This window comes from Manis javanica, chromosome 7 (genome assembly GCF_040802235.1).
Source record: "Manis javanica isolate MJ-LG chromosome 7, MJ_LKY, whole genome shotgun sequence".
Lineage (NCBI taxonomy): Eukaryota > Metazoa > Chordata > Mammalia > Pholidota > Manidae > Manis > Manis javanica.
The window spans coordinates 30,021,030-30,043,843 of record NC_133162.1 but is presented as its reverse complement, the minus strand read 5'-3'; the positions used below and the strand labels follow the sequence as shown (position 1 = coordinate 30,043,843).

The following is a 22,814-nucleotide window of genomic DNA, read 5'->3' as shown; positions in this document are numbered from 1 at the left end:
ATCCTCAAGGTTCATTCATGTTGTAACATGTGCTAGTTTTCCTTTCTTTTTAAGGCTGAGTAATATTCCATTGCATGTACATGCCACATTTTATCTATTCATCTGTCATTGGATGCTGGTTGCTTCTGCATTTTAGCTATTGTGAGTAATGGTGCTGTGAACATAGGTGTATAAATATCTTTAGGACATACTGCTTTTAATTCTTCTAAGTATATACCCAGAAGAGAAGTTGCTGGGTCATATGTTGATTCTGTGTTTAATTTTTGAAGGAACTGTTGTATTGTTCTCCACAGCAGCTCTTCCATTTTACATTACCATCAGTAGTGCACAGGAGTTCCAATTTCTCCATATCATCACCACCACTTGTTATTTTCTGTTTGTTGGTTTTTTTTTTAATAGTGATAACCATCCTAATAGGCATGAGGCAATATCTCATTGTAGTTTTGAATTGCATTTTCCTAGTGATTAAGGATGTTGAACATCTTTTCATGTGCTTTTTGGCCATTTGTATACTTTTGGAGAAAATGTCTGTTCAAGTCCTTTGCCCATCTTTGAATTGGGTTGTTGTTTTATTGTTGTTGAGTTGTAGAAGTTCTTTGTATATTCTGGATATTAATTCCTTATCAGGTATGTTTTGCAAATATTTTGTCCCATTCTGTTGGCTGCCTTTTTATTCTGGTGATAGTGTTTTCTGATGAATTAATTTTTAAAATTTTCATGAAGTCCGATTTATCTATTTTTCTTTTGCTGTCTGTGCCTTTGATGTCATATCTAAGAAATCATTGCAAAATCTACTGTCATGAAACTTTGCCCTATGTTTTCATCTTAAGAATTTTATAGTTTTAGGTTTTAGGTTTATATCATGGATCCATTTTGAGTTAATTTTTTATATGGTGTTAGGTAAAGATCCAACTTCATTCTTTTTATGTGAATATCCAGTTTTCCCAGCACCATTTATTAAAAAGATTCTTTTCCTGGTACATAGTCTTGCCACCCTTATCAAAAATCATTTCATCAGATATGTGAAGATTTGTTTCTAGACTTCCTATTCTGTTCCATTGGTCTGCATGTCTGTAGCACACTTTATTCATCACTCTACCTTTATAGTAAGTTTTTAGTGGTAGTTTTGTAATATGTTTGAAAGTTTTGGAGGAAATGCGATTCCTTCCAGCTTTATTCTTTTTCTGGATTGTTTTGGCTATTAGGGTCCCTGGAAGTTCCATATGAATTTTAGGGTAGGTTTTTTTTTTTTTTTTCCTGCAAAAAATATCATTGGTATTTTGGTAAGAATTGCATTAAATCTCTAGTATGGCTATCCTAACAATATTAATTCCTCCAAATATTAACATAGGGTGTCTTTCCATTTATTTATATCTTCTAAAATTTCAGCATTGTAGTTTTCATTGTATCATCTTTTCACCTTCCTGATTAAATTATTACTTACATATTCTTTTTGTTTTTGATGCTATTAGAAATGGAATTGCCTTCTTAATTTCCTTTTTGGATTGTTAATTGTTATTGAACAATAGTACGTCTGACTTTTGTGGGTTGACTTTGTATTCTGATACTTTGCTGAGTTTATTTATTCAGAGTTTTTTGTGTGTGAAAATTTTAGGGTTTTCTGCATATAAGATCATCTCATCTGTGAGAAGAGATCATTTTACCTCTTCCTTTCCAGTTTGGTTACCTTTTATTTATTTTTCTTGCATAGTTGCTCTTATCTTCCTATACTTGTTGAATAGAAATGGTGAAAGCAAGCATCCTTACCTTATTCTAGATCACAGAAGACAATATTTTGGTCTTTCACCATTGAGTGTGACATTTGCTGTGGGATTTTCACATATGACTTTTATTATGCTGAGGTAGTTTCCTTCTACTCCCAGTTTGTTGAATGTTTTTATCATGAAATGATGTCAAATTTTGTCAGATGATTTTTCAGCATCAATTGAGATGATTGTGTTTTTCTTCTTTATTCTGTAAATGTGATATATTACATTGATTGATTTTCATATGTTGAACCATTCCTGTGTTCCAGCAATAAATACCACTTAGTCATGGTGTATGATCCTTTAATATGCTAATGAATTCAGCTTACTGGCATTTTGTGGAGGATTTTTTCATCAGTATTCATAAAGGGTATTGGTCTGTCATTTTCTTATAATGTCTTTGTCTGGCTTTAGTATCAAGGTAATGCCAACATCATAGAATGAATTATGGAATATCCCCTCTTCAGTTTCTTTGAAAAGTTTGCACAGGATTGGTGTTAGTTATATTTTAAGTGTTTGGTGGAATTCACTAGTCAAGCCATCAGGTTCAGGGCTGTTATTTGTCAAGAGATTTTTGGATTATTGCTTGAATCTCCTTACTAGTTATAGGTCTGTTTCTTTGTGGTTTTCTATTTTCTTCTGTTTCTTCACAATTTAATCTTGGTAGGTTTTGTGTTTCTTGAAATTTGTCCATATCATGTAGGTTAACCAGTTTGCTGGCCTAATTGCTTGTAGTATTCTGCAATAATATAATCCTTTTTATTTTGTAAAATCCATAGAAATGTCCCTACTTTCATTTCTGATTTAGTAACTTGATTATTCTTTTCTTTCTTAGTCTGTCTAGGTAAGACTTTGTCAATTTTATTTACCCAGTGAGACAACTGTTAAATTTGAGCATTTAGTTCATTAATTTATAATGTACTTATAGATATAATTGAATTTTTACCTGCCATTTTATTACTTGTTTCTGTTTTCTGATTCTTCTATGATTTTTTTTCTCACCTTTCTTGCTTTCTTTTAAACTATTTTATAATTATTTAATTTCCCCCCTCTTTTAGCTTGGAAGTTGTATATATTTTTTTGTTGTTTCTTTTGGTGGTTATCCTAAAGATTACCACTGAATCCTTGGTTTCCCAAAATCTAGTATTAATTGGCACTTTCTTCTTGGACAATGCAAAGATCTTAGACAATGCAAAAATCCTTAGGTCTGTTTACCCATTTCCATACTTATACTTCTGTCATGTATTTTAATCATATAGGTACATATATTGTGTGTATGTGTATACATAAAAACACATTTATGTAAAACTATAAGATAATATTATCATTATTATTATTGTAAATAAGTTTTAATAGGGACATTTGAATATACACAATCAAAATAATGAACTGTTTGAACCAGTTGTTCCATTCTCAGCAACCATCAATCCATGATAAATCCTGTCCTATTCACACTTTCATTTATCCTCATCTTGTATTATTTTAAAGCAAATCCAAGATATGATTTTATTCATAATTATTTTAGTATGTGTCTCTAAAAGATAACTCTTTAAAAAAATATATACTATTGTCACACCAAAGAAAACTAACAATATTTGTCTAGATTTACTGACATATTTACCCATTTTATTGGTCTTTATTTCCTCTTGCATTCTAAGTTTTTATTTGGGTTAATTTTCCTTGGACTTGGAGAATAGTTAATACTCATCTGCTGGTGATGAATTTTTTACTTTTTTGTTTGTCTGAAAATGTTGTTATTTCACCCTCATTTTTTGAAGGCTATTTTTGCTGGGTATAGAATTTGGGATTGGCAGTTATTTTCTTTCAGCAGTTAAAAAAATTCTGTTGTCTTATTGTTCCCATGGTTTCTGTGGAGAAGTCAGTTATTATTCATATTATTCTTGCCTCTTTGAAGGTAATCTGTCTTTTTCTCTAGTTCCTTTTAAGATTTTCCCTGTAGTTTGTTTTCAAATGTTTTACTGTGATATACCTTGGTATAGTTTTCTTTCTTTGATAAGAACAGGCTTCCTTGAATCTCTAGTATGAGATCTTTAGTCACTTTTGGAAAATCCTCAGCTGTTACCTCTAAATATTACACCTGCCCATTTTTCTCTCTGCTCCTAGGACTCCAAGAATGTGTAATTAGTATGTGTTCACATATACATCTTTTTTCCGGAGTGCTTCATTCTGCTGTTTTCTTGTGACTTATCTTTCAGAGCACTACTTCTCTCTGTAACACAGTGTGCTGTCAGACTCATCTGTTGTGTTCTTAACTCTGATAACTGTATTTTTAAGTTCTTGAATTTCTGTTTGATTCTTATTTATAGATTCCTGTTTTCTGCTGATATTTTTTAATCTTGACTTTCATCTTCTTAAACATATTAAGGATTTTATCTTGAACATTTTAGAGTCCGTATCTTCACTGTTTGGAGCTCCTATAGATTTATTTTAATTTTCTTTTGTTTTCTTTGTTTTTATTCATGTCATCATGTCTCCTCATACACCTGGTTATTTTTGAGTGTCAGAAATTGTACAAATAGTTGAAGGACTAGGATGCTGACATAGATCCTGTCTGGAAGAAGTTTTGCTTGTGGCAAGCAGCTAGGGGCATCAGCAATTCAGGATGACTTTACTTTCAGGTATTATGGGGAAACTGCTCACATCCAAGGTGTAGTCCTTCAGGTTTCAACCCAAAGCATGGGTGATTTACCAGGGCCTCCTCCCCCTTATCAGTCATCAGGCTACAAATTTGTCTCCCTAGCTCCACAAGGATATTAGAACACTGTCACATCTCTCAGCCTCTTAGCCACCTCTTCCCAAATCAACAGGTGCTAGAGAAGAAAAGAAGCAACAAATGCTGAACTCTCCTCTCTAGATTTCCTTACTCTCCCAGATCTTAACACTTTAACTCTCAATGGTCTTATTAAAACTCCAATGCCTTCAAGATATTTAAGAATATTTTATTCATGTTTTATAGTCATTCTCAGTAGAATGATTGGTCCAAACTATCTATTCTATCATTATTGAAAATGAAAGTCATTCTAGTTTTTTTCTACTAACTTCATGTTTCTGTTCACAGATCGAGGCAATGACAACTGGCTGATTAAATATGACTGTCCAATGGATAGTTCTAGCTCTCGGGTAAGAGGTCAATCTATATCTTGAAGAAGAGGATGAAGTGAAATATATGCATAATATAGAAGCACATAATGGTTAGATATTCAGATCCTGTAAGTTCAGAAGAATCAGGATAGCACATGTGTTTAAAATTGAAAGGTTAATATTTGGTAGAGCTTTTCTCAATTTGTTTTTAAAGGAATATCCCTTTGAATGATGTTAATAGGGATAGAATGAAGAAAAGTTCAGATAAGTTTGGAACCTATTATATATTTTATGCATTTCCTGGAGATTCATACTACATAGTAGCATAGTAAAGGTCTGAGAAATAGTGCATTAAATGAACCTATTTAATTTTGTTTGGTCCAGCAATTTCCAAACTTCTTGACCATGGAACAGTTTTTTCACAACAGATCACAATTCTACACAACATCATTTAGAAAAAGCTGCTTCCTGCAGCTTTCTTTATTTTCTCACTGCTTTTATCCTCCACCATACTTCTGTGGTCCTGCTTAGTGTATACATTTTAAAAAATTAGTGGAAAGGCTAACTGGAGAAGGAGAATGAGGTGGCTTTTATTCTTTTTTTTCCCCAGTTTTATTCAGATATAGTAGACATATAACATTATGCAAATTTAAGATGTACAGTGTGATGATTTGATGCATTTATATTGCAGAATGTTTATCACATAAGGTTACACACAATAAGATCAGCTAACACATCCTCACAGCGTTTTACTTCCCTCTCTAATAGTAGCTCTCAAATTTTGTACATCAGAATCGCCTGAAGAGCTTATACATATTCTTTAAGACTTTCCCTTATTAGGTCTGGGCTAATGCTCAGGATGCCACACTTTTAATAAGGTATCCCAGGGGATTCTAAAGCAAGTATTCTGGAATCACATTCCCTGTTCCTGTGATGGTCCCAGTGAACCTGAAGCATGGGGCCACATAGACAGTCATGGGAGTGTCTGACATGGGCTCTCATGGATAACCTGCCCCACTCTTTTGCATTCAACTCTTGTCCGTTTCCTTTTTATGTATCATTGAAGCAGGGGAACAGACACCCTTATGCAAGAGCAGTCAGCTGTTATCTTCCATGATTCATGGAAGATTATCAAGAAAGTGTGGTCACCACCAGTGAAGTGGCATCTGGGGTAAAAGTCCACACAAAAGGATCTTTCTCTTTTTCATGTTCTCAAGAAGTCTCATTGCCTTTTCCTAGGAGGAATGGCTTATAGTTAGCTTTTGTTGTTATCATTGCCTTTCATCAATCAAGGACTGTGCCAACTCCACTAGGGAAGTGCACCTGTTCTAAGACAAGAAAAAGGGACTCTGAGAACCTTGAATTAGCCAAGTCAGAGGTGCCATAAGTGTACAAAATTCAAGTAACAATATGAAAACTAGTTCAGAGGTTGAATAAGGATCAGTCCTAAAGGAGTTGAGATGGGATGCTTTGCTGCTACTTTAAAGGGCCTGAGTCAGATTGCATCCTAAGTATTTAGTCTTTCCTTGCTCTTCAGGACACAGACTGGGTGGTGGTAAAGGAGCCTGTTATCAGGGTGGCTGCTATAGACAACGGGTTGGCTTTCCCCCTGAAGCATCCTGACTCCTGGAGGGCATGTAAGTCTCAAGACCACTGTGGTCTGGCTCTTTTTTTGCTCAGTCTCAGTTTTGTAATCTGTGCCATGAAGATAATAATATCTCTATCACAGGATTGTTCTAGGAATTAATGAAATAATGCAGCTCATGCACTTTAGCACAATGGCTGGTACATGGCAGCTACTCCATAATGCAAGCTATTATTATAATTTTTATCTTACATTATTCCCATTAGAAGTGTAGAATTGAGTTTTCTTATCTTTATGCTTAGCATTTTTCTTATTCTTTCTGAGGACTTGTCTTACCATAATTTATTCTGTTTGTGTCCCTACATGTAAGTTGACACCCTGGAAGCCAGCACCTGCCCTGTTATAACTGAGAAACTTTTGGAAAGAAAGAGAGAGATATAAATAGGGTTCACTAGCCCCTTTGCAGTACTAATCTATCTTTTCAGAAGGAGCACTTCAGTGTCTCAGTGGCATGTGCATGCTTCTAAATGGGCTTGAATCTTGGAAGGTCATGTAATGTCTGGGAAAGAGCACAGGCCCTGGAATTAAGCAGACCTTGGTCTGAATCCTAGTTCCTCTACTTACTGTGTAACCTTTGCAGTTAATAGCCCTCGTAACTCTTTCTTTTCTCTTGTTTGTCCAGTAAGAGGGGTGTTCTGCCTTTTGCAGTGCTCTGAGAGGTGGAGGACATAGATGAGCAAGGACTGTATCAATACTAGCTGTGCCTTTGGTTTTTCTTCTTTTCAGATCCCTTTTACTGGGCCTGGTTGCCCCAGGCAAAAGTCCCATTCTCTCAGGAGATCAAAGAACTGATTCTTCCAAAGATATCGGACCCTAACTTTGTCAAGGACTTGGAGGAAGACCTATATGAGCTCTTCAAGGTTAGCTCTGGGAACCTGAGCCTTATAACCATATAGAAGAAAGAGTTTCTAATAGTTTTTATAATTGGTCCAAGAGAGAATGGCTAAATGGCTAGCACCCTTCTGATTTGTGTTAGCCATTGAAGAGCAAGATTCCCACATGTGCACAGCAAGATCTCTTTTGGGTTGGTTTGAAAACACATTGGCAGCTCTGATGAATCACACTGGTGTGTTTCCTTTGTGTGGTGTGGCTGCAGTGTATCTGCTGAGCTCATTTTCACAGGGAGCACGAGAGCCTGGAGTTCTGTAGTTAATAATGAGACTCAGGGCAAGATATTTAAGCCTTATAAGCTTCAGGTAGGTTGTCCTTAGAACATTTCTAATTGAGAAGGAAAATGGCTTCTGAGGGACTCAGGCCGATTCTATCTCCTTCTGCCCTTCTTTTATAGAAAGATCCTGGTTTCGATAGGGGCCAGTTCCATAAGCAGATTGCTGTCATGCGGGGACAGGTAAGCCTGGGGCTTCCTCCTGGTGTCATCCAGGGATCTCTTTGGGAGGGTTATATGCTCATGTTGAGTAAATGTGTAAAACTTGTATTTTACACCCATTTTAGTTGATGCCATGCATGTTTGTGACTGCCCTACCACATGGGAGAAAATGCTAGCCCTTCAAATCTCCCACGTCTTCCACAATATCCAGTGTTTGGTGAAGCACTTACTAGGTGCTTAACTGTGTGCCGCTGGATAGTTCATTGGTAAACTGACCTAGCAGTCCCTGCCCTCATGTTGCTCAAGACAGGCCATATGCCTTGGTAGTTAAGAGCTAGGCTCTAGAGTCATTGCTTCACCATTTATAAGGTCTGTAACCTTGGGTAAGAGCCTCAGTTGCCATAGCAATCCTCATTTCATTATAACCATGTAGGCCATTATCTAAAGTGGCAAAAGGAAAACGTGGGTGGTTGGGAGAGTTCAGTTTTGTCTTTCCCTCTTTTGCTCTTAGTGTTCTTTGAGGGCCTTTTGGCAATTTATAACCTAGTGCACTTTCCTCTGAACACTATAAGATTCCATGAACATCCAGTGCCTCCCAGCCTGTAGGTGGCCAGTATACCACTTGCTTATCAGTCACATGTTGGAGCAAAAATGAGCCTCTGCCTTACAGAAATCTGATGTACCACAGGGGAATGAGGCCATAACCTTCTCCCTACCTGAAATGTAATCATAGGTGGGCTATGTGGAAGCCATGAGCTGAAGGGTAAGGGTGAAGAAACCCCGGAGAGATGGAGTTGGGTGATTATTTATTATTTATTATTCTAACCAGAAAGTAGATGCCGAATGCAGGGTCTGAGGGAAATCCCCTTTAAATAAAATTTTTAAAGATATTATTTATTCTTAGCATTATGTGCCTGCTGTAAAATTTTCTTCAAATTTTTAGTATGATAAAGTTTCAAACCTTAGTAGAATTGAAAGAGTGGGATCTTCTCCTAGATTCACCAGTGGTTACATTTAGTTAGCCAGATTTGCTTTATCTCATATTTCTATATTTAGTTACTACCTTTATCTCATATTTCTATATTTAGATATTACCTATCTAAATAATATGTCTGTATAATTTCTCTCTTTAATACATCTATATAATTTGTCTCTCTCCCTAGTTTTTTTTCTTTGCCAAATCTTTTGAAAGTAAGTGTCTACAATTTGACATTTTACTACAAATACTGCAGCACACATAAGAGGTATCTTCTAACCCAGAGAACCCAAGGAAGCACAGAAGATCCAGCCAGCACAGGTTTCAAACCCTCTTTCTCTTAAGGTGGATGGTCTCCTGCACAACCCACTCCAATTCCACTTGAAGCTCCTTTTTCATTCTTTGTCCTGAACTTTTGCTCAAGAGTCTTTGAAGCAGTGTAAGGTGCTGACAAGTACCAGAACAATTAAGTGAAAAGGGAACTCCCTACTGGGAGGGTCTGTTTCTGACTTCTGACCTCTGTTCCAGGTGAATCTCTGTGTCATTAGCAGCATTTGTGGGCCCAGGATATTTGTGGCTTCAGGGCTGTGTGTGTTAGTGTGATCTGAGGGTGCAGCCTAGCTTACTCTCCTGTGTGTCTGAAGACGGGATGTGAAAATCATCTGTTGGTTTAAAGAAGGCTGTCCTAGGTCAGCTTCAAGTTTTGTATTGTCCCACCAGAGAAGATAAATGGTGGGAATTCTAATTTTAACAAGGGGGAGATAATGTGTTCCCATGGACCCACATGTGAAATATCTGTAAATACAGACAAAAGTTGGTAAGGAGCTAAAATACAATGTGGTATCCGGATGGGTTCCAAAATAGAGAAGGAACAGTACTGGAAAAGCTAATGGAATCTGCTTTAAGTCTGGAGTTTGGGTAATGGTAATGTTCCAATGCTAATTCTCTAGTTTTGGTAAATGTACCATGGTTATGTAAGATGTTAAAATTAGGAGAAACTGGGTAAATGGTGTACAGGAACTCTTTGTACTATCTTTGCAGCTTTTCTGTAAATCTAAAATTATTCCAAAGTAAAAATTTTATTTAAAAAAAAGATGATGAGACAGACTTAGAGGGTGAATCAACTGAAGTATTAGGCTTTTTTAATACATAGTTTTTGCAGGAAAATCAGAAAATAAGGATAAACAACAGTAAATAAAAATCACCTATAATTCCTTAATTCAAAGACAGTCACTTCCAACTTCCAGATGTTTTTCTCTTCAGAGAGTTGGATGGGAAGATAGAATTTTAGAAAATAAGGGAGGGGCCACATTATAATACTGATTACTTTTCTTATCCATCTAATGACATTGTGATCAGCTTTCTATGCCAATTTTTTTAATTGGTTGTTTCTTATCCCTTAAATGATTAACTGGTCCCATACTCTTGGGCAGTTTTATCATTTTCACTGCTGTAAACAATACTGCACTGTATTGGTTGAAACTAAGTGTTTGTGCATATCTGTGATTATTTCCTTAGCTCTTAAAAATGCAATTGCTAAATCATAGGGTCTCTTCACTTTTAAGCCTTTCTTATCCACTTGCCTTTCTTAAAAACTGTCCCATACTCCAGGTCCACAACCATGTCTTTGAACTCTGTTCAACTCTGAGTCTTCTGTATCTTTACTCACAGAAAGGGCAAAAAATAGTAGGTGTTCTTTTATTTTTAAAACAGCTAGAGAGGTTTCCATTTTCTGTATATTCCCATTTATATTTCTACTTTTGTAAATACCCTATTTGTACAATTTTTCATTACTGTGTTGTTTATTTTTTGAATGATTTATAGGAGTACTCTATCTGCTAGTCTCCCTTCAGAAGCAACCAGGATGCCTAGGCCTTTCCCTGACTGATCTCATTTTCCCCCCTGCAGATCTTAAATCTGACTCAGGCCCTGAAAGACAACAAGAGTCCCCTGCACCTTGTCCAGATGCCACCTGTGATTGTCGAGACGGCCCGTTCCCACCAACGATCTGCTAGCGAGTCCTACACACAGAGCTTTCAGAGTCGGAAGCCCTTCTTCTCATGGTGGTAGCCCAAGAGGCAGACAAAGACATTGCCTGAGACTTGGGCTGGGAGGAAGCCTGGGGAGCAGGTTGCAGGAAAAGCCAGAGAAGCCAGAGGAGAGCAGTGTCCCTAAGAGCCCTCCTCCTCTGCTCACCATCCCGTCAGGGCTTTCCCAAGCACAGGGAGAAGCACAATCAGAGGGACAGTGCGCACTCTTGGGCCTTTCTGAGCTCTGGGGAGGGCTGGCACTCCATGCAAGTACTCCAGTGCCCGGGAAGGAGCATCTCCCTGCCATCTCCTGAGGGCAGACTGGGAAATTCCCTTCCTTCCCTAACACCCTGCTCTATTGTAATTCCTCATTATATTCTGCATCAGAAAAAAACAAACAAATACAAATTTAAATGCTAGTAGTAAAACCCAGGCAGAATCTCAGATCCTCTCATGTCAGAAACCTCAGATCCAGGCCTAAATTTGCATGGGCCCAACCGTGCAGGTGCCTCACAGTTCCTTACTCCTGTGGACCAGCTGGGTGACTCTCAGTGCTGGAACAGACAGAAGCTACACCTTTTCTTTGTGATTTTGCCAAGTCTTTTTTCCCTTCTCCCCCTACCAGTGCAGTAGGCTGAAAGTCTTTAAACACAATTTTCCTAGTGGGGATAGTTTGCTGTAGAAATCCCAGCTGTCCTGCATATGACCGTGTAGGTAAGTTCTACTGCAAAGGACCCACCCTCTCTAGTCTAGACCTTTGGCTTGCTGATCACTCAGGCAAAAGCCGAAGGAAGGAAGTTGACTCCCCAGCATGTGGAAGTGGCCCACATAACCTAATAGTATGTTGGGAGCCGCAGACTTAGCCCAGTCTTGCTTCCTGAGTCCTTGGCCCTAGCCAGAGGACTCTCCCATAAACTGGACTAGTCCTGTAATGTGTTCCTGTTGCTTTAGATAGTTTTTCCTCAACTCTTTCTGACTTAGGAGGTCTGGAGAGGGTCTTGAAATGGTTCTGCGTCAGGTCTCAGTTCATAAGAGGGAAGGATACTAGATCCTTGGACTTGTTTTTATGCAACCACTGTTGCTTGGTGGAGGTAACAGCGCTTGTATTCTGTTTCCTAATTGGCAGCTTCCCTTTGCTCCCTGACTTGTTCCAGGCCAGTTTTTCCATGCCTTTTTGAGAAAAGCAGGGCCCAAAGGAGAGAGGCCTTTAAAATGTCCCCCAGTGCCTGCACAGCTGTGTATCTTCCTGCTTCCATGTCTCTTTTCCCTCAGCTGTACCCCTTGCCAGGTGTCTGAGCCCTTTCTACACCAAAGCAAAGAGTGGTCTCAAAAGGAAGTAAAAGATGCCATCTGTGGCTAAGGGGCAGCTCTATGCTACTGGACATTCCAGTTTTCTGGTACCCTGCGATTGGTCAATCAGCATTGGAAAGAAACTATCCTAAAGGTTTGAAAAACAACCAAAGAAAGGGACCGAGGACTATGACTGTGTGCCTTCTGCTTGCCCATCTCCCACCATCCAGGAGGCAGAGCAAAAATGTACAGTCCTCTCATTAGCTAGGCCAGGCTGGTCCCTTCCATTCCAGCCTCCAGGAACCTGTGTGTTCTGGGCTTCCACCTAGCTGACAGGGAGAGCCTCTGGGATCTGGATATGCATGTCCTGTGGACAAAGGTGTGGCTCCCTGCAGGCTACAGCCCTGACAATCCCATTTAGCCAACTTGGACTCTGGCCTTTGGGATCATGTTTGCAAGAATGCCTGCTCCTAGACTGCAGGAGCATCAGGGCTCCCAGAAGCCAGGAGAAGACCCAGGTTTTAGTTCCCCAAAGACATCTTTACACAAATGTGTTAGTAAAGCTCCCCACCTGGGTGTCAAGAGAGCCTAAGCGGTCTGAGGGAGCCTGGTTGCTTCACCCAGCCCAGCAGATCTGCATAGTGCCCTCATCCAGGCGAGTTCTGTGATAAGGAAATTGGGTCCAATGGAAGAGGGATCTGGTCCCAGTGCTGGCAGACAAAAGAGGGTGAGGCATCCTTTCCTGGCCTGTCTCCATTCTCCTTGAAGCCTGTACTCAGTTGCCTTGAACATGGACTTGTGGAGAGCCAGGGGCCCAGAATGCCAGGACTGGCTTCTGGGTGGTGGTCATGGGATATCTCAGACAGAGGCCCTGTGCCCTGGTGTCAGGGCGCAGAGGCCAGGCCACAAGAGAGCTGCTGCCTCGGTATTCTTCTTCTAATGCACTGTAGGAATTGTATGTAATGTATTGAAATCAATGCAAATGTATGAATAACAAGTCCAATTCTGACCATTTTTGTCTAGTTTTCTTTGGGGAAAGGAAGACAAGATAGAATGCAATTTTGAGGACAAAGAACCCTGTATTTCCCTGAAGGTGCTGAGCCCTATCTGTACGGCTCCATACAGGTTCTTATTTCCAAAGCCCAAAGCTCTGAAAACCCAAGTTCATTTGATACCAAAACTGCCCTGAACCTACACTAACATGAAGCTATTTCAATCTTCATATGCCCTTTAGTGTGAATATTTGTTGCAGAGATATTGTTTTATTAAGAGATGTTCCCTAATGAGGGATTATGCAATATTTGCACTACTTCCTAAAAGTCAAAAAATTCTGAATAACTAAATCACCTAGCCCCGAAGGTTTGGGCCAAGAAATGTGGACCAGCTTCTCAGCTTCTCTTCTTGGCCATCAGAGGGCAGCCCTGCTCTGAGTGTGCATCACTGCCCACTGAGGCACACAACCCTGGCACTGTTTAGTGATGGATAATCAAGCAGATAGGTTGGGTGGGGAGGGGAGCTGAATGCTAATGAGCACATAGTATGCTTCTTGTGAGGCAAAGCCAAAATAGAAGTCTCACGAGTTTTTAAGAAAGCCCAGATAATGCAGGGGGCTTCAGAATGATTGAGCTATCTGTTGATCCACCTTGGGATGGTTGGTCCATGGGGAGAAAGGAGCCATTTGAGTGGCTGGCACCCACCACTTGACTATAGGCTCACCGACCACTATGCCGGGCTGACCATAAATAGCTTTCCTCCTAGAGCTGGCCAGGGGCTGGAAGTCCCCTCCCCTCTGCTGTGGATCAGTACTGCCTGCAGAGATACTTCCACCTCCCAGTCTGACAGCCTCTGAAAGAGGAAACTTCAGCACAGGGGCTGGGGAGGGGGACAGTGAGAAAGCAGAGATGGCCAGCCCTATTTTCTCTTTCCTGAGAGCCCCCTTCCCTGCAATAAGCCCAGCCCCTCATTCCCTGGCTCCAGGATATCCATTTCAAGAGCCTCCCCTTCTGTGAGAGACTCATACAGTTACTGATACAAATATTTTTATTTTGCCACTCAAACCACAGGCTGCTTGTGCTGGCCTGACAGGGGTGTGGGACACACTGCTCGACCATAGGTCACAGTAGTAGCAGGAGGGTTAGTTGCAGGAGTGGTCAGATGCTCTGTCTGAGTGCCCATCACTTGGGGAATATCATGCAGCCCAGGTTTAGTGTTAGTGGGGAAGGACTGAGGCAGAAATGGTCACTGTTTCTCCTTAGTGTGGTGAGGAATGGGTCCCACATAACAGCACACAGTGGACACCTCCAGTCCTGTTCTCAAAGGAGTAGGCCCGTGGCAGCGGTCTTTAATTTACCCAGATGGGGCTGCCTGCCTCAAGGCTCTCTGCCCGCTTCACTTCCCTCAGCCCTTTGGCAAAAGTTCCTATGATTCCTGGGGAAGATACTGCTGTTCCCAGCCCTTTCCCTGGATCAGTGTCTGATTTGATGCAGATAACTTGTAGGGCCTGGCTTTCTCCAGTTCCGGCGGATCCTGGCACTTGTCCTTCTAGAGTTCAGATACTGATCCCTGGAAGCCGTCTCCGTGACAATGCTCTGTGGGTCAGCCAGTGGAGAGCAGGGCTCGTGGATTCTGCAGAGAACAAGTGTGTGATAGGCCAACATCAATAGGGAGGACAGAATGGGGACTAAAGAGATTTCGGTCATGGTGAACTTTTAAAACAACTTTTGGGGCAAAATGAGACCAGGAACCCTCCTGAGAGCTAAATGACTAGGCAAAGCTTACAGATTTCTCTAATGAGAACTGAACTAGATCAGCGTGTGTGACATTCATCAGTTGTTCAGCACCCTCATCCTATACTCAATGGCAGACACCATTAATCAGTCAGGACACAAGACTAAAGGAACCAAGTGTCCTTAGCAAGGTCTTTTAAGTAGGGATTACTAATCAGTTGGAGTTATATGAGCAATAAAAAAATAAAGTGATTTGCTATCCCCAGACTTGATGACCTCGGAAGGCCTGTTCAAGTCTAATTCTGATTGTGGGCCCCAGAGACAGCAGCTAGGGGAGTGGAGCCCAGGGTGTAACTTGTAGCAGTTGGTTTAGCCATGTGGTTCTGCTTGCTGTCCTGGGGCTTGCTGTCCTGGGCTGTCAGTGAACTAAGCTAGGAGGTGGATGACTAGGGAAAGTTTAGTTTCTCAACAGTTTTTGAACATTTGATACCCATGTAGAACTTCCCTATGCTATGTTCTCTGTAACCCCACAGCCAAGATTTTAACCAGGCTTACTTTTTTTTTTTTTTTTGAGAGGGCATCTCTCGTATTTATTTATCATATGGTTGTTAACAATAAAATTCTGTATAGGGGACTCAATGCACAATCATTAATCAACCCCAAGCTTAATTCTCAACAGTCTCCAATCTTCTGAAGCATAACGAACAAGTTCTTACATGGTGAACAGTGCAAGGGCAGTCATCACAGAAACTTTCAGTTTTGATCACGCATCATGAACTATAAACAATCAGGTCAAATATGATTATTTGTTTGATTTTTATACTTGATTTATATGTGAATCCCACATTCTCCCTTATTATTATTATTATTATTATTAATAAAATGTTGAAGTGGTAGGTAGATGCAAGATAAAGGTAGAAAATATAATTTAGTGCTGTAAGAGGGCAAATGTAGATGATCAGGTGTGTGCCTATAGACTAAGTATTAATCCAAGCTAGACAAGGGCAACAAAACATCCACGGATGCAGAAGATTTCTCTCAAAACGGGGGTGAGGTTCTAAGCCTCACCTCTGTTGATCCCCAATTTCTCACCTGATGGCCCCCCTGCGACGACTGTGCCTGTCTTAGGTTGTTCCTCCCTTGAGGAATCTTACCCATCTCTGGCTAACCAGTCATCTTCCGGGGCCATACAGGGAAATGTAAAGTTGGTAAGTGAGAGAGAAGCAATATTGTTTGAAAAGGTTAGCTTTTTACTTTTTTGCAGATTTGTGCCCCTTGGCTTCTATGCCCAGCATTTGTCTTGAGGTATCTTTACCACTTGGAAGAATTATGATACTCGGTAATTTCGATATGAGGCACGAATTCTACTTAAGCATTGTAATTAGGAAGGAAGAAGAAAAGCTATAGAAGTACCAGACATAACCAGGCTTACTTTTGAATGTTAACCTGTTTTACAACTGGTAAAACAATTTCCCCCTGCCTCTCAAACAACAGTCCCTCCCACCTGGAGGTGGGAAAGAAGTGGGAAGGTGAGAATGAGGTGGCACTGCTAGGACCCAGGCATCCCTTCCCGTGGGAGTTCTCAGGATCGTTTATGACTCCAGTAGTACAATAATCTCAAGTGCCAACCACATGGTAGGCACTGTGTAGACCCTACAACCCCAATGGTAGGTACTTTACAAGGAGGCCAAGTCAGTAGCTCCAGGTCACACAGCCAGGAAATAGTAGAATGGGTGTCATTAGTGCTTCCCTTCTGTCCTCAGGGACCCACCTGAGGCGGCTGCAGTGGTGTAGTGAGTGGCCCAGGGGTTTCTGCCGTGGAGGCCTCTTCCTACGCAGCCTCCTTAAGGCCTCTGCCACACGGTGGTCCCCTGCACACTCCCAGATGATCTGTGCCCGTTCCTCAGCCATCTGGTCCCCACTGCGCTGAAACAGGCCCTGGATCTGCAGTAGCTCGGCGTCCTGGAAGATGTTGGCTGAGGCCTGCTTGCGGCCCCGGGCTTCAGCTGGGGCCTGCCAGGGGGACGGCTCGCTCACCACAGAGGCTGGGGTTCCCATCCTGGGTGCTCTGAGGAGTGAGAGAATGAAGAGACAATCAGCTCATCAGACCCTTCCTAAACATGGGGTCCTGACCAGTGCAAAGGCTTCTGCTGTTCCCATTCTTCAAAAGCCAGAGTGGAGTAAGTCTTAACTTAAAATCACTAATTTCCCAGAGCACCTTGGTGAAATAATGATAGCCAAACTTTATTATAAAGTGCTTATGTTTCTGGCACAAGTATTATCTCACTAAAGAGCCCCAGCAGCCTGTAAGGTTAAGAACTGTTTATCCCCACTTTATAGATGAATAAGCACAATGCAGAGAGTTGAAATTACTTTCCTGTAGTCACAAAGTCCTATGTTAAGTGCAGAGCCAGAAGTAGAACCTAGGTCTGTCTGGCTCCAAAGTCCATGCAGACCCCAGAACACCTGGATCCTAATGATGATGCCAGCAGCAGCCGAGATGTGAGTCCAACAACAACAACAGGTAGGTACTTTGCGCTTTCTCATTTCACAGAGGAGGAAACTGAGAAGCAAAATCCAGATGTCTCTCTGCTAAGGTCCAAGCTGGAATCCTACTTCTAGCCTCCACCACTTATTGGCTGGGTGATCTCCATGCCTCAGCTGCTTCCTGTGTAGACTTACCAGCTATACTAATACCTACTTCATTGAGCTGCTGTGAGGACTGAATAAAGATACAAAGTGTTAACAGCGCTTGATATTCTATCCTCCTTTTCCATCTATAAAACTGATAGGAGTCATCCCTTCTACTTTGAAGACCTGGGGATGAACGCAGTATGAAATAGACATTCAGATCTAACTACAATTCAAAGGAGCACAGAGAAAGAGGCAGCAGAAGCTACAGGATTAGGGCACTATCATGGGCAGAGGCTGAAATCCATAAGGAAGTGTTGAAGAGTTACACTCCTATCAGTGTTCCCCCCCATCCAGAAAATTTAAATTATCTCTCTCAATTCTGGATAGTTCACTTGGAATAATAAGGGCATAAGAGACTCACCCATCTTATCCTTGTCTCCAGTACAACCTGAAAAGGCTATGGGATTGGAAAGCAGACTGGAGACAAAGACGACCAAGGACTTTGGCGTTACACAGAACTGGGTTTGATTCCCAGCACTGCTGCCTTCCTAGCTGTGACCTTAGGTAAATTATTCAACCTGCCTGAGCCTGTTTGCTTACCTGTAAAATGGAGCTAATAACCACTTCTCAGGACTGTTATTAAGGATTAAATGAGTCTGGTATGGTATCAGGAACCCAAAAAGCTAAATCAAACACCCCTCTTTTGGTACTTGGCTCAGGGGTGTGATGTGGGCCCACGTTTTCCTCTATGCAGTCTGGCCTGAGCCAGCTGAGGGGCTGCCTGTGCTCCCTGCACCCCTCACGGCTGCAGCCAACCAGGGAAGAAGGACTGGCAGCAAGATCAGACCTCATTCCACAGCTAGATACGGAGATACCTGTTAGCCAGTTTAAAAAGGGGGACAATAAAGTTAGGATATGAATTTTTTATTTATTCTTTATTAATTCTTATAAAAAATGCAAACAGAACCATATAAATAAAAGCAGTACCTCTCCTCAGCCCACTTAGAGCAGTTACTCTGACCTGCCTTCTGTTCTTTTGAGAGCTGGAGCCATCAGACTCCTTAGATATATGTCCCTCCTGTGCCCTGGCCTTTCCTACCTCACCTCAATAGCCATGCTCCTTATTCCAGCAATTTCACACTCACCCGGCCCCCAGTTCTGGGCCTTGTTTAAATACTTCCTTGTTAAATACTTCCTTTAAAACACCCGACTCTTTTCAAAAGATTGAATAACTAAAAACTCAGAAGACAGATAAATTAACTGCATAAACATTTTGCTTTTTATCTGGAAGCAGGAAATCTTAAAATCTGCCTCTCCTTAGACAGTGTTAGGAGAATCCAGTCAAAACCTAGTGTATGTGGTAATTAATCCTCCCCAGAGCTGGATGATATAAATACACTGTGACCAGAAAACAGTTACCAAGTAACACTTTCAGGCTGATAAAGAAGTAAAAGCTAATTCTGGGACATTTATTCAGTACTGGGCAATATGTATATCATTTCATCCTCAAAAACAATTGTAGGAATCAGGTACTGTTTAATCTCATCCCCATTCAGAGAGGAGCAAATGGAAGCTGAGATACAGATACAAACAAGCCAAGGCCAGAGTCCAGATGACCACAGCCTGTACTTTAAAACCACTGTCCTGCCTTCACAGTAAGCCACTCAATGCACATTTCTTCCCATTTCTGCAAGAAGTGTCTCACTATCCTTACCTAATTCACAAAGGGGAACTGGCCAGTAGAAAGAGAAGAACAATGAATATTCCATACATAAGCAGAGGTTATAGAATTTATTTTAATCTTGTCACCAGTGTCAGGGCTGTTTACTAGGTGACAGGCTGCCCCAGCCTTGAAGCCTTGGCACTCTGAAGAGGAAGAGCCCCAGCTTCCACAAAAGAAATCTGGAACTGCAACCCAGCCCTGTGCACAGAGTGCTGGCTAGTGGGTCAGAGGACTGGGTTCCGGTCCTAGTTCTGCCACTCTGGCTGAGAGGCCTTAGGCACTTCATAGGGCCTCTGTGGGCCTCTTGTTTCCCTCGCACATCTGTAAGATGAACAGGTTGACGCTTATGGTCTTTGAGGGTGTGTGCCAGTGTTGCCAAGTCAGTGATTCCATGATGTGGTGAGGCCTGTATGAAAGCAGAGAAGGGTTTGCTTGTCTGCCAGCGCCTAGGAACATGTGTGGACAGGTCTAGCTAATTAGGAGCCAGGAAACTCCCCAACCAAGTAGCTCTCCTTTCTGCCCTCTTCAGTCTTCCCTGGCGGCCAGATGCTGTTTTGCTGCTGTGAGCTGTGGGTGAAGGTCTGGTAGAAGACAGACGGCTCACTGCTCTAAAGTACTCCAGTGACCTAGGCTATGGCCACGCCAGGGGCACCCTCCTAAGCTGGTCTGGGTGGTGGGAAAAGGGGTTCTGTCCCTTCTTTCAGACTCAGGCAATCTCACCCACCCTTCAGAGAGAATGACAAAGGGATCAAGCAGTAGCAGCTGCCTCAGGGAGGAAATAGCCAGGGGCCTGATTTCCCAGCTAGTCCCAGCCTCTTCTGCCAGGGTTGCAGGGCCCTGCAAGCCCCTGCCTCCAGCCTTTAGCCTCCAAATGCTGACTTAGTTCCAAATGCACCAGGAGAAACCATCTGGAAGAGTCTGAGGCTCCAGCTTCAACCACACCCTCCATGAATTTCAGTGGGGGGACCCTTGGTACCTCCAGACTTTGAGGCCCCTCATTCTTGGCTATGCCTCCCACTCTGGGATTCAGACTGCAGAGAGAGGCTGGGAACAAAAATCTGTGGCTTTCATGTAGGATTAGATGTAAACTTTGGGAAAACTGAATCAGGACACTTTTATTATCAGGAGAGGCTCTTCCTGTCTCATTCCATGTGTTACTTTCTCATGAATTTCCTGGTAAGTTGGTGTATATCTGAACAATGATTCTAAAATTGGAAAATGAAACCATGGGACTATTAAAATATTACAGATGGATCTTTCATTTCAGAGTTGACATAAAAAGAAAATAAGCATGGGTCTGTGAGCAAATGAGTAAGGATTACTGCAAAATATTTCAGTTTGATACAAACTAGCTTTAAAATTAATCCCCCCAAAGTAAACATCACATGTTGAAAATGACAGAGTTCAACTTCTTTTAAAACAGGCAATAAACTATAGAGCTCTAACAAAGTATTTAAAACATGACTCATCGCACAGTGAATTCGCAGTATATAAATATGGTGCACAATTTAGCATTCTTTGTAATAGGTGAAGCTCAGTTTAGACAGCTATTCTCACTATGGTTTCAGAGAGGCGCAAGTAACCAGGAGAGGCAGAATACAGTGTGAGCTAGGGGCAACTGGTTCCACACTCAGCTCGCCTCCTTCAGATAATCATGGAGATAATAGTAATCTGTAGTCAGAGACTAAGGGCATCTTAGAAAATGAATTGGAGGGTCTGGCCCAAGGCCCAAATCAACAACTGTGACCCTGGCCTGCTTCCTTGCACAGGCCTATGACTGGACAGCAGTCAAAATCTGTGGCTCCTCAAGTGAGAGGCCCAGTCCAAATGACCATGTGGGCCTCCCACCTGGCAGAGCCTACTCTCAGCCAGGTGTGCCTGAGAGAAGTGGACACACGTTGGCCTCCAAATCGCAGATATGACCTGGAAATAAACTCCTACTAGGTCTAGGAATAACTCTTCAAGAGTTCAAGAACCCTTAATTCTGGCTGTGCCACAGACAACTGGGTGACCTTGGCAAGCCTCAGTTTTTCCCTACCTCAGTTTGTTCATCATCAAAATGGTGAGAATAAATAACCCTTAAGGGGACAAGGGAGATAGAAGCATGCATCCCAGGACATTTCATCGTGAATGAAAGATGTTAAGGGAAAGACTATCTAACCACCAGGGACTATAGAATCATTGTCATTTTCATCTTCACCACTGTCATGGAACTCCCTCAAAAGGGATCTTCACTCTTGGGAGAAGAGGGTAAAGGGAGATGGATTCATCTATGGACTTTTAAAGCATAGCTGCTGCCATTGAGGCAGCTTGCTCTTGTCAAGTGCAGAACAGCACTTTGAGACGGGCAATCTCTAATCCCCCCAACACCCTAGGAGGAGGCACTGTAGTTACACCATCTTACACATGAGAAAGCGGGCTCAGAAATGTTAAGTAACCTGCCTGAAGTCACACAGGTGGTAGGTGACAAGGCTGGCATATGAACCCAGGTAGTCTGACCTCAGTGCCCACGCTCTCAACCACTGTTTTGTTCCTGCCAGATGGCTGACGAGGTCTTCAGGGGAAGGAAGGACCCAGGAGGCTCTGAAACCTCTTGGAGCCAGTTATCTTGCTTCTGCGGGTTTTGGAAGGTGCAGGGATCAAAAGTCAGGTCTTCCAAACTAATCTCTGTGCCCTCCGCACTCCACGACCCCGCGGACTTAGAGCGGTTACTCACCACGCTAAAGGGCAGCGCCGGCAGACCTCAAATCCGGATGGGGCAAGCTAAGATACGCCCACCCCAACGAAAGGCGGGCGCAGCTTTGGGCTTCTTGCCGCGTCGGTGCTCACAAAGACCGGGCGGCCTTCACACACAGGACAGCTTGGGCGGGGGTATCCTGGTCGAGGTCACACGGCGACATACCAGCACAGGTCGGCCCCCGGAGCTCAGATGTGACCGCTTCGTACGACGATAAGCCCTCAGTGGATCTGGGGGTTCGGGTCCCGGCGTTACGCCGGTACTGATGGCCTGCCCGCCTGCTCCCACCGCAACGCGAGCCGGACGGCCGACCTACGTACCTGGCTGCGCGAGGAGAGCCACCGCTGCCACACCCGCGGCTCCCCGAAGAAAGAACTCCCCAGCCCTGGAGCAGCCAATCCCCCGCCGAGCCTGGGCGTCAACTCGGAGCGAGTCTTCCAAACCAAACGCCGAGACTCCGTGGGCCAATCTGCGGCGGCAGAGGGGCGAGGGGCGTGCCCAGGCCCCGCCCCTCCGCTCCGCCCGCCCCGAAGCCCGAGGGCTAGGATTCCCCGGGCCCAATCAGCGGCGGAGCAGCGCCGAGGGGCGTGCCCATCTGAGCTCCACCCCCCCCACCTCCGCCCTCCCGCGGCAGCTCCTGGAGGCCCCTCTTTCATTGACGTAAGTCCCCAGGGAGAGCGAGGTTTTGCTGGCGTGAGAGCCGGGCGGGGCCGCATTCCTGCCTCCGGGTGAGGCGGCTGCAGGCCCTGCGAGGTACACGTGACGAGTGCCCCCCTCCCGAGCCCGAGGCCAAGTGAGCGCGGCGCCGAGTTCCTTGCCGCATGTGGCCCTCTGCGAATAGAACTGCAGTTCCTTAAA

At 42.8% G+C, this 22,814-nt stretch overlaps 2 protein-coding genes and 1 long non-coding RNA gene across 6 annotated transcripts in view; 2 read left to right on the top strand and 1 right to left on the bottom strand.

Annotated features, from left to right (window-relative positions):
- PI4K2A (phosphatidylinositol 4-kinase type 2 alpha) overlaps positions 1–13,148 on the top strand; it is a 31,605-nt gene extending 18,457 nt beyond the window's left edge. The window contains exons 5-9 of one of the 2 annotated variants that reach the window (XM_017664684.3): positions 4,846–4,907; positions 6,406–6,505; positions 7,240–7,373; positions 7,802–7,861; positions 10,725–13,148. In XM_017664684.3, the coding sequence (XP_017520173.3) occupies positions 4,846–4,907; positions 6,406–6,505; positions 7,240–7,373; positions 7,802–7,861; positions 10,725–10,886 (518 nt within the window). In that variant the 3' untranslated portion in view covers positions 10,887–13,148. The remainder of the gene's footprint in view (positions 1–4,845; positions 4,908–6,405; positions 6,506–7,239; positions 7,374–7,801; positions 7,862–10,724) is intronic. The other variant, XM_037015755.2, reaches the window with a different exon arrangement.
- A 1,010-nt stretch (positions 13,149–14,158) lies between these two features.
- AVPI1 (arginine vasopressin induced 1) lies at positions 14,159–22,435 on the bottom strand. Of its 3 annotated transcripts, XM_073240590.1 has the most exons (4): positions 22,277–22,424; positions 21,936–22,186; positions 16,634–16,930; positions 14,159–14,761 (listed from the first exon to the last, which is right to left on the bottom strand). In XM_073240590.1, exons 3-4 carry the CDS (start codon positions 16,918–16,920, stop codon positions 14,602–14,604), a joined length of 447 nt encoding a protein of 148 aa, XP_073096691.1. In that variant the 5' UTR covers positions 16,921–16,930; positions 21,936–22,186; positions 22,277–22,424; the 3' UTR covers positions 14,159–14,601. The 3 variants fall into 3 exon arrangements, with proteins under 3 accessions (XP_073096691.1, XP_073096692.1, XP_073096690.1); XM_073240591.1 differs by lacking the exon at positions 21,936–22,186 and having other exon boundaries at positions 22,277–22,435; XM_073240589.1 differs by having other exon boundaries at positions 21,936–22,384.
- LOC140850372 (uncharacterized) lies at positions 16,907–17,612 on the top strand. Its single transcript, XR_012133090.1, has 2 exons — positions 16,907–17,042; positions 17,417–17,612. It is a non-coding gene; the product is annotated as an uncharacterized lncRNA (long non-coding RNA).
- Positions 22,436–22,814: the final 379 nt, after the last annotated feature.

Excerpts from the sequence above, each read along its gene's own strand:
- AVPI1 (XM_073240591.1), bottom strand. The coding sequence starts at position 16,920 with ATGGGAACCCCAGCCTCTGTGGTGAGCGAGCCGTCCCCCTGGCAGGCC. Across the intron at positions 14,762-16,633 it reads CACCACTGCAGCCGCCTCAG|AATCCACGAGCCCTGCTCTC; the intron begins GTGGGTCCCTGA and ends TGTTCTCTGCAG.